We start from the raw sequence: 12176 nt of genomic DNA, 5'->3' as shown, positions 1-12176 counted from the left end.
TTATTGCTCCAGGTTGAAAGGGAATGAGGGCAGAGAGAAGAGGGAATGACATGCAATAAAGTTACCTGTCCGGCCTAGAACCCTATATTGCCAGGATGTGTTTTTTTTTTGGTTTTTTTTGTTGTTGTTTTTAAACATGACTTTGATAATTCCAATGCCGTTATACGTTAAGAAATGCACTGACTAGTGAGAATGAGCATATCAGGCAGTTTCAACGAGTACATGAATGTAATGTTCTCTCTTTTCTGTTACAGCCCTGATTTAGATAGATTTAGAATTTCTGCAGTCTGTTGGAAATATTAATCTTTGTACAGTTCCTGGATTCTATTTAACACTCTTCTCTCTTTTCTGACTCTCTCACCGACTGTCTTTTTCTTTGAAATCTCTTCTGTTTCACTTTACACTGCACAGCCATTAGCAAGTTGTTGTTGCTGTAATGTAGACACAGGCTTTATTCTCATTGTGATAACACAAAGAAAGAGTTTGTTGTTTTTTTTTCCCCCAGAAATACAATCACAAAGTCTGGCCTTTACAATTAAATCTGGAGTTTGAATTGGGAGGAGAACTTGAAGAAAATGTTTAAAATGAGGAAACAAAACATAAACTGAGGTCATAGTCAGAATATGAGCATTTATAGAAAACATATATGATTTGTCTCTATCCAGCTGTAAACTGGATTAAAATACAAGAGTATATCTATACTTGAGACAGTGGGTAAGTCAATAAAGAGATCCGTTCATACAACCAACGTCAGTAGTCTGGTAGAGTTGGGGTTAGGCAACATTAAATCAAAATCTTTCTTTACCATAGTCTCATATAGGGCAAAATTCGAGGTCTCAAAATATTAATAAGACAGTGAAACCTTGAAAAAAATAAAATAAAATAAAATGAAATTCAATCTTGGAGATACCTTGTTCAAATGGGAATCTTATTGTCTGGAAATGCCATCCATCCATTTTCTATGCCGCTTATCCCTTTTCGGGGTCACGGGGGGGCCGGAGCCTATCTCGGCTGTCAACGGGCGAGAGGCGGGGTACACCCTGGACCGGTCGCCAGCCGATCGCAGGGCACTTGTCTGGAAATGTCTGTTGTAAATGTTTTCATTTACATTTTAGAAATTTCAGTGCAATTACCTGTTGTATTTTGCTCTAACATGCTCCACAATCATGTTTCAAACTTTGCAATGCAAAAACCCCAAAAAATAGAAACTCAGCAAACAAAAAAAAAAGAGTGAACATGAGATGAGGTGGAAGAGAGCATGAAGAAAACTGACTAAATGAAGAGCTACTGCAGGGTAGAGAGCAGAATCAATTACCAAAAGCTTTTGAAATGTTTGTGCAGTCTCCACTGTTTATCACTGAGGACAACAACCAACAATTAAGGAAAATGTTTTCACTTCATCGTGTCTCTTTGGAATTCACTTCCCCTCTTTCTGTTCCTGTTGTGTCAGACACACAAGTATATTCTAAATTCTAGTCATATTTTAAATGATCAGCGTACAAAAAAAAAAAAAAAAAAGTTGTAACAAGTGTTGATGGCATGTGTACTTTTGGATGATCTGTGTGAAATGTTGCTGTTGCTAAACAAATTTTAGTGAGGATGAAGATCTTGATTTTAAATTACCCCAAGAACAATCGTATAGGTCTTGAAATCTACATCAAAATCCATCCATCCATTTTCTATACCCCGACTATCCCTTTCCCTATGCAAACTTCACACAGAAAGGCCCTGCCCGACCCGGGGATTGAACCAGCAGTCTTCTTGCTGTGAGGCACGCGCACTACCTGCTTGCGCCACCGTGCCGCCTACATCAAAATCATAGAGCATTTTTAACACTGTCTCTTAGAAATTACATAGTATATGCAACAAATTTGTATTCATACTTTCAGTGTGGTGACAACATAATCGCTGCCTTGATTAAGTTCAGAGACAGTTTCTGTAAATGAATGAAACACTACACTACTTTATGTGCCAGTCAGGAGTTACAGGTAGGATGTTGGGACGAATGGTGCGCAGAAAGTGCTGGACTGTGACACCTAAATCCACGGTTTGCGTCCAGACAGTGGTTAGGTGTAGGAAACAAAGCACTTTAGTTAAGGTTAGAGAAAGATTGTGACTGCTACTGACCTTTTCTGCACTAAAATAGACCATGATCTTTCCTTAACATTGACTAAGGGCGGTCAGTACCTAAATGTAACCATACTGAAATTGAATAATGCTATAGTCACTACATGAGTATCGTGCATGGCAGGATTTTTGGTGGAAAACAATACATTCAGTATCAATATTTTTGCAACTTGCAAGGTATAGTAATTAACAACATTTCCTCATTATTTTAAAACAAAACATAATTAAGTCATTAGATTTCCTTCCAAAGGTATTTCCTATTGCTAATTAGTAAGGTATAACTAAGGTAATGTCTTTTTGTCCATCTTTCCCTAACCAAGAACACAAGACCAAACAACCCTGCTTCAGGAGAAGCTCTCCCAGCTGAGCGTGCCTGACTCCACCTGCAGGTGGATTACAGACTTCCTGTCTGACAGGAAACAGTGCGTGAAGCTGGGGAAACACACCTCTGATGCAAAGAGCATCAGCACCGGATCCCCTCAGGGCTGCGTTTTTTCTCCTCTGCTCTTTTCCCTGTACACTAACAGCTGCACCTCCAGTCACCATTCTGTCAAGCTCCTGAAGTTTGCGGACGACACCACCCTCATCGGACTCATCTCTGATGGCGACGAGTCCGCCTACAGGTGGGAGGTTGACCATCTGTTGACCTGCAACCAGAACAACCTAGAGCTCAACGTTCTAAAGACAGTGGAGATGGTTGTGGACTTCAGGAAAAACTCAGCCTCACCTGCCCCCATCACCTTCTGTAACTCCACTATTGACACTGTGGAGTCTTTCCGCTTCCTGGGAACTATCATCTCCCAAGACCTCAAGTGGGAGCCGAACATCATCTCCCTCATCAAGAAAGCACAGCAGAGGATATACTTCCTACGGCAGCTGAAGAAATTCAATCTGCCAAAGACAATGATGGTGCACTTCTACACAGCCATCATTGTGTCCATCCTCAGCTCCTCCATCACCATCTGGTACGCTGCCACTGCCAAGGACAAGGGCAGACTGCAGTGTGTCATTAGGTCTGCAGAAACAGTGATCGGCTGCAATCTCCCGTCTCTCCAGGACCTGTACGCTTCCAGGACCCTGGGGCGTACAGGAAAGATTGTGGCTGATCCCTCCCACCTGCGACATAAACTCTTTGAGACACTCCCCTCTGGCAGGAGGCTGCGGTCCATCAGGACCAAAACCTCACACCACAAGAACAGTTTTTTCCTGTCTGCTGTCAGCCTTATCAACAAGGCCCATAAGCCCCCCTAACACTCTTCACACACTACCTCTGCCTCTACTTGTCACATTGACACTGCCATAACCATAACCCTATGTGTTACATTTACGCTCTGTTTGGACTTCTTTTTGAAAAAACAGACTGTGCTTCTGTAAACACCCCCCCCCCCAAAAAAAACAGACTGTGCTTCTGTAAACCCCCCCCCCCCCAAAAAAACAGACGTGTATATATATTTATATTGTTATATTTTTTACTTATTGTTATATTTTCTACTATTGTTACATTTTTTACTTACTGTTATATTTTACTTTTTTTGATAGCTTCTTTTTAATAGATGTGTCATGCACCAACCTCACCAGAGCAAATTCCTCGTATGTGTAAAATCGTACCTGGCAATAAAGCCAGCCCCACCCTCCTGCTCACACCCCTCTGCTCATCCTCCACTCAGCCCTGCCAGCTTTTCCCGCCAGTGCTCTGACCACACCTTACTGCACTCCCCCTGCATTGACTGTCAGCCAATCTGTGACCAGCCTGCTCTGCCACCACACACCTGTTTCTCATCTGCTCATTTGTTCCTCAGTATTTATACAGTATTCTCGGCCAGATCATTGTTAGTGCCTATGCCTGCCTCGTATCCCGCCTGTTCTTCTGCTCTGCCTTTTTGGATTTTTGACCTGTGCCTGTTACCTGACTTGTGTTTTTGCCTGCCAACTCTGTACCTCTGCCTGATCAACCTGCTTTCCGGTTTTGACTCAAGCAACGAACGGTATTTTGCCCTGCTTAAAGGACCCAGTAAACTTGCTGTTTCTGCCATATGTCTGTCTCTGGCTGGTTTTTCTGTGTTTGGAGTCCCTCTTTGACAAAATGGATGTTTACAGCCAAATTCACTTTTGAAGTTGTAGTTAATTTCCCAGATTTAAATAGGTTTTATTTAACCAGGAGAAGTGCCTCGGTGACATTGGAAACCCAAGAACTGAGAGAGTTTCATGTCTGCTGTGGAAATACTCCAACTGTGAGTCACCTATCACTGTCTATGGGAAAATATAACTTTTACTTTCAGAACCAGGGGCACCCAAAATATCTCTCCCCACATAGTAAACCTATTCAATAGTCATCCCAATTGATATCTGTGTGCTAGTTCCATGAGAAGACTCTTCTTCATTTTGCTACTGTCAGAAAAAATTACTATGCACCTAATTTGTGGCAGAAAAACCTCTCTTAACATTGTTCTAAGGCCTTGGAGTTTCTGTGCTGCTGCCTTGACATGTTGCCAAGCAATTCCTCTGTTCTCTGTTTTTGACCTTGGTGAGTGCAGAGTGCTTATCTAATGCAGCCATGTCTTCCTGAAAAATCAGTGAAGAAGGCAGCAGGTTGTAAGATAGGGAAGGGGCTGTTAGTAAGAGAGCCTTTTGTAACAGCTGATAATGAACTTGAATTTAAACTCTAATGTATCCCTACATGGTATCTACAAGCTTCACCTACAAGGATGTTGTTTTTAAGTTTGATTTCAGCTTTTTTTTTTTAATTGCTGCGCTTTCCATTTCAGAACCACGTAATCTGTTTTAGAGTTCAATAAGCATTTCTTGTAGTTTTAAGTCTGTTACGATCCTACAGACTTGTCTGTTCCCAGTGTTTTCCCTTTTTTCCTTTTTCCTGGTGTTACGCGTCTGTCTGTTTTTCCCTGCGTGTGTAGCTGGGTGTGTCTCTACACCTGGCCAGCTCCGCCTCCACAGGTGCACACCTGACGCGCATAACTCTGATTTAGGCACAGGATAAAAGGGGAGTTCTCTCCTTCCTGTTACCGGATTTTCCTTATTCCTGGCGTAACCGTGTGTCCCATGAGTGTGAGTACTGAATTCACCGTCTCCTCTCCTTGTGAGTTTGCTAATGTCTTTCCATGAACTGCTACTCTGTGTTTATGAGTTTCAGTTGCCTGACTGCCATGTCAGTGTGTGCCTTGCCCCCAACACGTTGCAACAAAGCTTAGTTACCCTTAGTTTTTCCTCCACTCCTTTTGAGTGCGCTTTTTGTTGTTAAATTACTGACCTTAATTCCTTAATTTCATTTAACCAATACTGTCATAATTCTGTGCATAAAACTATGTGTCAAAACTGAGGATGACTGGTTGTTAAATGGCAAGGACACACTATGGAAAATAAGCAATGCCTTACTTAGAAATCACACAGAGCTGTGAAATTAAAGAATTCTGTGGCTCCATGTGGAGCCGAAACCTAAGTGACAGCAGAGCAGCCTCCAGTCAGCTACAAGAGCAACAAGCTACAGTAAGTAGCAAACAAAAATGAAATAAACAAGCAAAAAGCCAACTGCATGTGTTCAAGTCCACAGAGTGAATCAAGTGATGCCAATGGCTAAGATTAGATTATACAAAACACACAAAAGATGGAGATAAGTCAGCAACAAGTCCACTGCTTACAGTAGCATACATACATATGCACACTGAAGACTTTGTGAGGTTAAATATAAGAGGAAAACAGCCCCAGTCCTATGTATTAGTCACTCCTCCTCAGTCCCAGGGTGGATGAATAGGGTGTCATGATTTTCTTTTGCATCTCTTTTTCTCGTCAGTATGAGCAATAGGTGCTTGACTAGGTCTTGACAAGCTCCTGAGCCATGCTAAGCTGACACAGTCACATTATAAGCAGACCGAAACCCAGTCCAAGTCCTGCTGAGCCAAGGAGGATATTTTTTTAGCACTTTGGCTGACTGGTAGAAGTTGAAGATGGCATAGCTGCATTTGAAGTGTGACTAGTACAACTCCTTATTGCGCAAGAATAATGTCTGTCATTAAAAAACCTAAAACACTGCAAAAAAATTCTGACCTTACCTCATCATTTAAATAAGTGATTAAATAACTAACAGCTTTCAATATTCCTCACTAGTCCAACTGTTTCTGCAATGTGGGACTAATTCAAATCATTGTCATTCATTGTGTTACATTAGAAAGACAACAGTATCCCTTAACCATTCAGTTACAAAAAGAAGTGGAGAATTCTTTATGCTGGCTCTGGCTCTGGAAGACAGAATTTTATCCTCATATCCTGATTTTAGATGAATTACTGATTTTATTTTTTTTTTAAGCCTGTCTACATGACTAAATCTCCAGCGTGAGCATTAGGGATGAGCAACAAGACTAAATGAGGAGTTCCCGTGCTTCCTCGATTCTCCTCTGATCATGTTCCTTGTTTTCCTTCCACAAGTTCATCATTCATTTCCCTTAATTCCCCCTTTCCCATTCTGTATCCCTCCCCTTGTACTTTCCTCACAACCATATGTTTTGTCTTTCGCATCTCTTTTTTTTAACTCTCTTTACCTGAGCTCCATTCTCTTGCCTGCTTCCTCTGCTAGCATCTGAACATATTTATTTTCTCAGTTCTTAAAGCGTAATGTTGTTAAACAGGTGCAATTTCAGGAGAAATAAATGAACAGTGAAATGTTAATCCTAAAGAAAGTTTCTAGATGGATTTGATGATACGTGTGTTGACAGGGCGTACATTTTCAAAAAAACAACTCTGGTATTCACAGTATTGAAGCTGCAAGGGGGATTGTCTTGTCCAGTCAGTTGGAAATTGATTAGAAGAGAGCCTCATTGCTTCTCTCTTGTGGAGCCAGTTCCCTCTTTGAGTATGGGAGGCAGGCACCCTCTCTACATTTAAGGGTAGGCTGTGTGTTCCATATGTGGAACTTGCATTGTGCTACTGCTACTTTATCTTTTCTTCCCTCCTCTCTCTCTCACACACACAAAACCCAGTGGGTTGAGGCAGATGGCTGTCCACCCAGAGCCTGATTCTAATCGAGGTTTCTGCCTGTTAAAAGGGAGTTGCTAACAGTGGGATTAGTTAGGTCTCTCTAAATAATATTATAAAAGATACCTGCTCTATATGAAAAGTGCCCTGAGATAACTTCTGTTAAGATTTTGTGCTATATAAAAAGAATTGACTTGATTTGACAATTTGAAACGAATCAGTTCCGTTTACAATCACAGTTAACACTCCACTATAACTTCATAATATTATAAAACTATAGAGGTTTTCACAGATCCAATGTTTTGGACCCAGTCCTAATCTGGAAACGTGAACCAAACCTGATGTGAATATACTGAGGGGAAAAAAATAGACTCAATCCAGTAGAACTAAGAAGAAAGCTTCATTGTTATCACACATTAAAAATTATTCATTGCGCTATCACAATTTGGTAATTAGATAAAACATATATTGCATTTTAGCCCTTTCAAAGCATCCTATTTTGATCCTATATCACCCAAATGGCATATATGTACTCTTGGAAAAATGTGGAGACTTGGATTTGAACATGAAAGTTTTTTTTACTTTTTTGCCATACTTGCTTTACATTACACTTTACTAAATCTGTTTTTGTTGCTCAGTAGTCTCCATTTTATATTAAGGTCAATACTGTTACATTTATTTAGACATTTTCACATCATTTATGTGTGTTGTTATGGTTATTAAAAATGACACTCATTTATTCTCTTTTCTGCTACTTTTCTTGAAAGAGAGCTAAATCTTGTCTGCTTCACCAAAAAACTTTAAAGGACATAAATTCACATAAAAAGACTATATCCACAATGCAACCTCATTGAGAGAACAGCGATAATAAAGCCATCGATAAAAGGAACCTTCCAACATGGCAAACCTTAATGCATAGGAAGCAGCATCAGTACAGATAAGACTATGCTAACATCACATAGCATTTTTCAAACTGCTCAGTGTCCTTACAAGCTTACAAAGAAACAGTACAAATAACCTGTGACCACACACTGTTACACTGATATAACTAAAGAAAGTATAGGACTTTCATGCCTAACTTAATATCCGTTTGCAAAACTCCTACAGGAAGCTTGAACTCTCTCAAAATTCACTTCCTTGGTCCTCTCTGCCTTAACTGCAAAGACTGTCTATTACAAGTCACGACTACCTAGTGAGCCAGAGGGCTAAGCAACCAGACTGAGGGATGGCTACTAACTTAAGCTGCAATCAGCCAACTATCTTGCAAAGCAAACTATGCTCATATTTCTCAAATGGCATGGATGACTAATTGAATTTAATTTGCACATGTTTGAAAACTACTAACCACTTCAGCAACACACCATTAAGCAGCCTACATCTTTTCCAGCATTGATGTGCAATGGTTCTGTGTGTGTGTGTGCCATGGCTGCAGCATAGCAACAGTTTTTTTTAAGTCTTGCAGAGTGTATTGGAAACACATCTGTCATATCTTTTGTTCCATAGGGGAAGCTGGGTACATTAAGGAATCCCGGTTTTATCCTCACCTTTCACCTTGAATCTCTATGTAACAATATGCAACCCTCTCCCCAAGAAATTCTGTTGTATGTACAACTAATTTGCATTCATAATAACATTGTGATGACAACATAATTGCTCCCTGGATTACATTAACGTTAAGGGAAGATAGTGATTTTGGCTAAATATTAAGAAAATCTTATCTCTCAAGTCAGTCTCAAGTTTCTGTATGATAACAGACAATCATATTTCCCTAACCTTAACCAGCTGCTGCCAGTGCCTAAACATAACCATAAGAATGTTTAATAATAATAAATAGAAAGATTGCCTATTTTGGTGCAAAACAAATGAAACAACCTACTTTCAGTAGTTGTAGTATCAACATTTTTGTGACTTGCTATGTATGTTAATTAACATTTCCTAATTGTGTTAATAGAAAACATAATACAGTTGGAATTACGTTTCCCTCAAAACATATTTGCTTTTGCAGATTAGTTGTATATAAACAAAACTTCTATGAGATGGGGCTGCAATATGAATAACTAGCATTAATTTGCAAAATAAACCTTGTTTATTTCCTGAAGATTTCTCCTCTCTTTAGAATCAAATCAATTTTTTTTTTTTTTTTTTTTTTACTTTTAATTTAAAGGAGCCCTTTTTTAATTCTGTCATCCATTTCTCTTCTCCAGCTCCTTCAGCATTCTGTCACTCATTTTTCAGCAATATTTCCTTTCTCGTTTCCTCTCCCATTCTTGCAGGAGTTCACCCCGTCCACATCGATCCTACCTTGAGTCTTAACCTCCTCTCTCATCTTGTACCTATATTTTTATACTGGCCAGGAGCAGATTCTTGAATGCCTTTTTGAGTGTGGCGTCGTACAGGGCTGGCTTGATAACTGAGTTGACATAACACAGCCAATAGCCCACACAGTGTCAGGACTGTCAGAAGGTTTAGATTAAGACATACTGTGCCAATGTGACAAGAAGGATGGCAAAGATACTTAAATTCATTATCTGGCTTCACAATGCTTTCTTGGCTACTGTTAATACATTAGGAGATGCAAGAGTATTACTAGTGTGCCCACATGCATTTTGTGATCTGGAATTGTAAGGAAACAATCTGCCATTTATATTGGGATAACTTTGAATAACCATAGTCACGCTGATTTATGACCACTTTGAAGAATCATTTTACTAACCTACCATCTGGGAAATATGAAATTTTACCCTAGTGACATCTAGTACCAGTAGCCTTCCACATGAGTGTTTAGAGCAGTGGTAAGAAAATGCATCCTTGTTGCCAATTAGAATGGGGAATTCTGCCTTGTCAGCTCTACAAAAGTTGTTATAATAACATTGTCAGACAGCACTCTTCATTTATTTCTGTCCCTCTATCTTTCTCTTTAAATTACAGGAATTTGATCATTCTAAATGCAAGCTTCAATCCATATATATGTCAACCCTTATACACAGCCCCTCTCATCCATCCCTCCATCCATCCAGCAAGACCATTTACTCAGCCATGCACGCTGCAGTACCGTCCCTCAGTTATAGACTCTAATTAGTACTGTCATTCAAATGTATCACTCCACCCATCTGCTGTTTTTTCTCCTTCCTCTATATTTACACCTGTTTTTTTTTTTTTTTTTAGGCAACATCAATCCCTGCTCCCCCATTGCAGTTATTGTGCTTCTTCTTGTGAAAACCATGTTTTGCTCATTGTGCGATGTCTTCCATCTTAGAGGAAGCTGGGCAGGTTAAAGAATCCCTGCTTTAAAGTCTTTACATTTTGGTCTGGGTCTGTATGTACCAATAGAGATGACTGACAGCTCCTTCAGCTCTCTGTGACTCACCTCTCAACATTATTTCCTCTCTTCGCTCCTCTGTCCCCCATTCTTGCAGCGATTTACCCCTTTACCCATCCATCCCACCCTCAGTCCTCTCCTTCCATCTCATCTTGTACCTATGTTTTTATACTGGCACAGCAACAGGTTCTTGAATGTCTTTTTAAATGTGGCATTACACAGTGCGTAACAAGCTGGGTTGATAGTAGAGTTGACATAACACAGCCAGTAGCCTATAGCCCACACAGTGTCAGGGACACAGGACTGGCAGAAGGTTGAGATCAACACCATAACGTTATATGGTGTCCACGTTAAGATGAAAGCCAGCAGGATGGCAAAGATAGTCTTGGTCACCTACAGAGAATGGGAAGAAAAGAGAGAGGAAGAGTGAAATGAACAGGGGAGCCACTAGACTTTCATTCATTTCTCTGTGGTATGAAAATCAATTTGCTGAGAATTAAAACTTGTTGGGGATACTTAATCCAACAGTATGAACACTGTGTCTGCTATTTTGCAGTCAAAAGTATGCTATTGCTGCACACTGTAGCTAAAAGTGCATACTGATTTGACACTTCTTTAGGAAACAATGACAAAAACAAATGTCTGACAAAAACACAAAGTCATTCTGAAAAACTGATTTTCAAAAGTACTTACCAAGTTTCAGACCACTGCAGTTTGATTATCAAACCGATCTAAAATAAACTGAAATACTAGCAATGAAACAACACATTTTAATACTCTAGAACATTGACATAGAAGCACAGCAGAAGCCTATATTCCCTATTTCCCAAAAGTGACTGACATCATGGTGCATCCATTTTACAAACCATCTTAGGCTTAAATGTACTTTCAGTGAGTAGTTACTGGCATGGCTGCTGCCACACATCTTTGCTCTGTATTACGAATGGGCAATGGCAGGGTGCAACACCACCTAACAGCCTGTATACCACAGCTTGTACTATAACCTCATTATGCAGATATGGAGACCAGGTTTCAGGATACAATAGACAAAATAGTTTACAATATAATATGATGAAGTTTTGCAAACCTATATCTGACATGCTGTTCACTGTCCAAGACCAGATAATCAGACCTCAAAGCAGATTTTGCTTCAAGGCCATCTCCCTTCAATGATCTGTCTGTTCTCTTCTAGTTAAGAGGTGTATTGTTCAGGTCAGTGGAATCAGCTCCTGTATCTTCTCCCTCTCTGTGGTTGCTGTGGTTACCATAGTCACACATTGAGTGGTGACAGCAAGTTAAAAAAATTAAATATCATTAATTCAGAATGCAATGGATAAAAACTGTATGCAGTCAGGAGAATGGCACCGATACAAATTGTAAAGTGCTTTGTCTATTGAGGTTGAAACGTATTACATTTTTGTGGTCCACAGGACAAAGTTGAGGCAGGTTCTGCTTTTAGGATTGACATACCGGCAGTTTTGTTATATTTTTTTGTTAATGGCTCTGTGTTATCATCATCACTGGTCTAATCCAGGGGGCTAGATGAGGGGATGGAGGGTGTTGGATTTTTTTCATACAGTGCTATGGTCTTAACGTGTTTGGACAGAAGGTGAGGTGAGGTTAGTTTTTGGTGACTGAATATAATGTCAAAGGAGAGATGAGAGGGTACAAATTTATCTCCAGAGTTACCCACTGAGGGAAAGACAACTGTGATAACAGTAAGGCTGAATCCCATTTCACCCCTTGG

The 12176-nt window shown here is 40.0% G+C and overlaps 1 protein-coding gene across 2 annotated transcripts in view; it reads right to left on the bottom strand.

Moving 5' to 3' along the window:
- Positions 1-502: 502 nt before the first annotated feature.
- The window catches only part of LOC139352073 (muscarinic acetylcholine receptor M4-like), a 108938-nt gene continuing 97264 nt past the window's right edge, over positions 503-12176 (bottom strand). For both annotated transcript variants that reach the window (XM_070994124.1, XM_070994121.1), the window contains one exon: positions 503-10822. In XM_070994124.1, coding sequence (XP_070850225.1) covers positions 10577-10822 — 246 coding nt within the window. In that variant the 3' untranslated portion in view covers positions 503-10576. The remainder of the gene's footprint in view (positions 10823-12176) is intronic.

Source organism: Chaetodon trifascialis, chromosome 24 (genome assembly GCF_039877785.1).
Source record: "Chaetodon trifascialis isolate fChaTrf1 chromosome 24, fChaTrf1.hap1, whole genome shotgun sequence".
Lineage (NCBI taxonomy): Eukaryota > Metazoa > Chordata > Actinopteri > Chaetodontiformes > Chaetodontidae > Chaetodon > Chaetodon trifascialis.
This window is presented reverse-complemented; position numbering and strand designations above follow the sequence as displayed.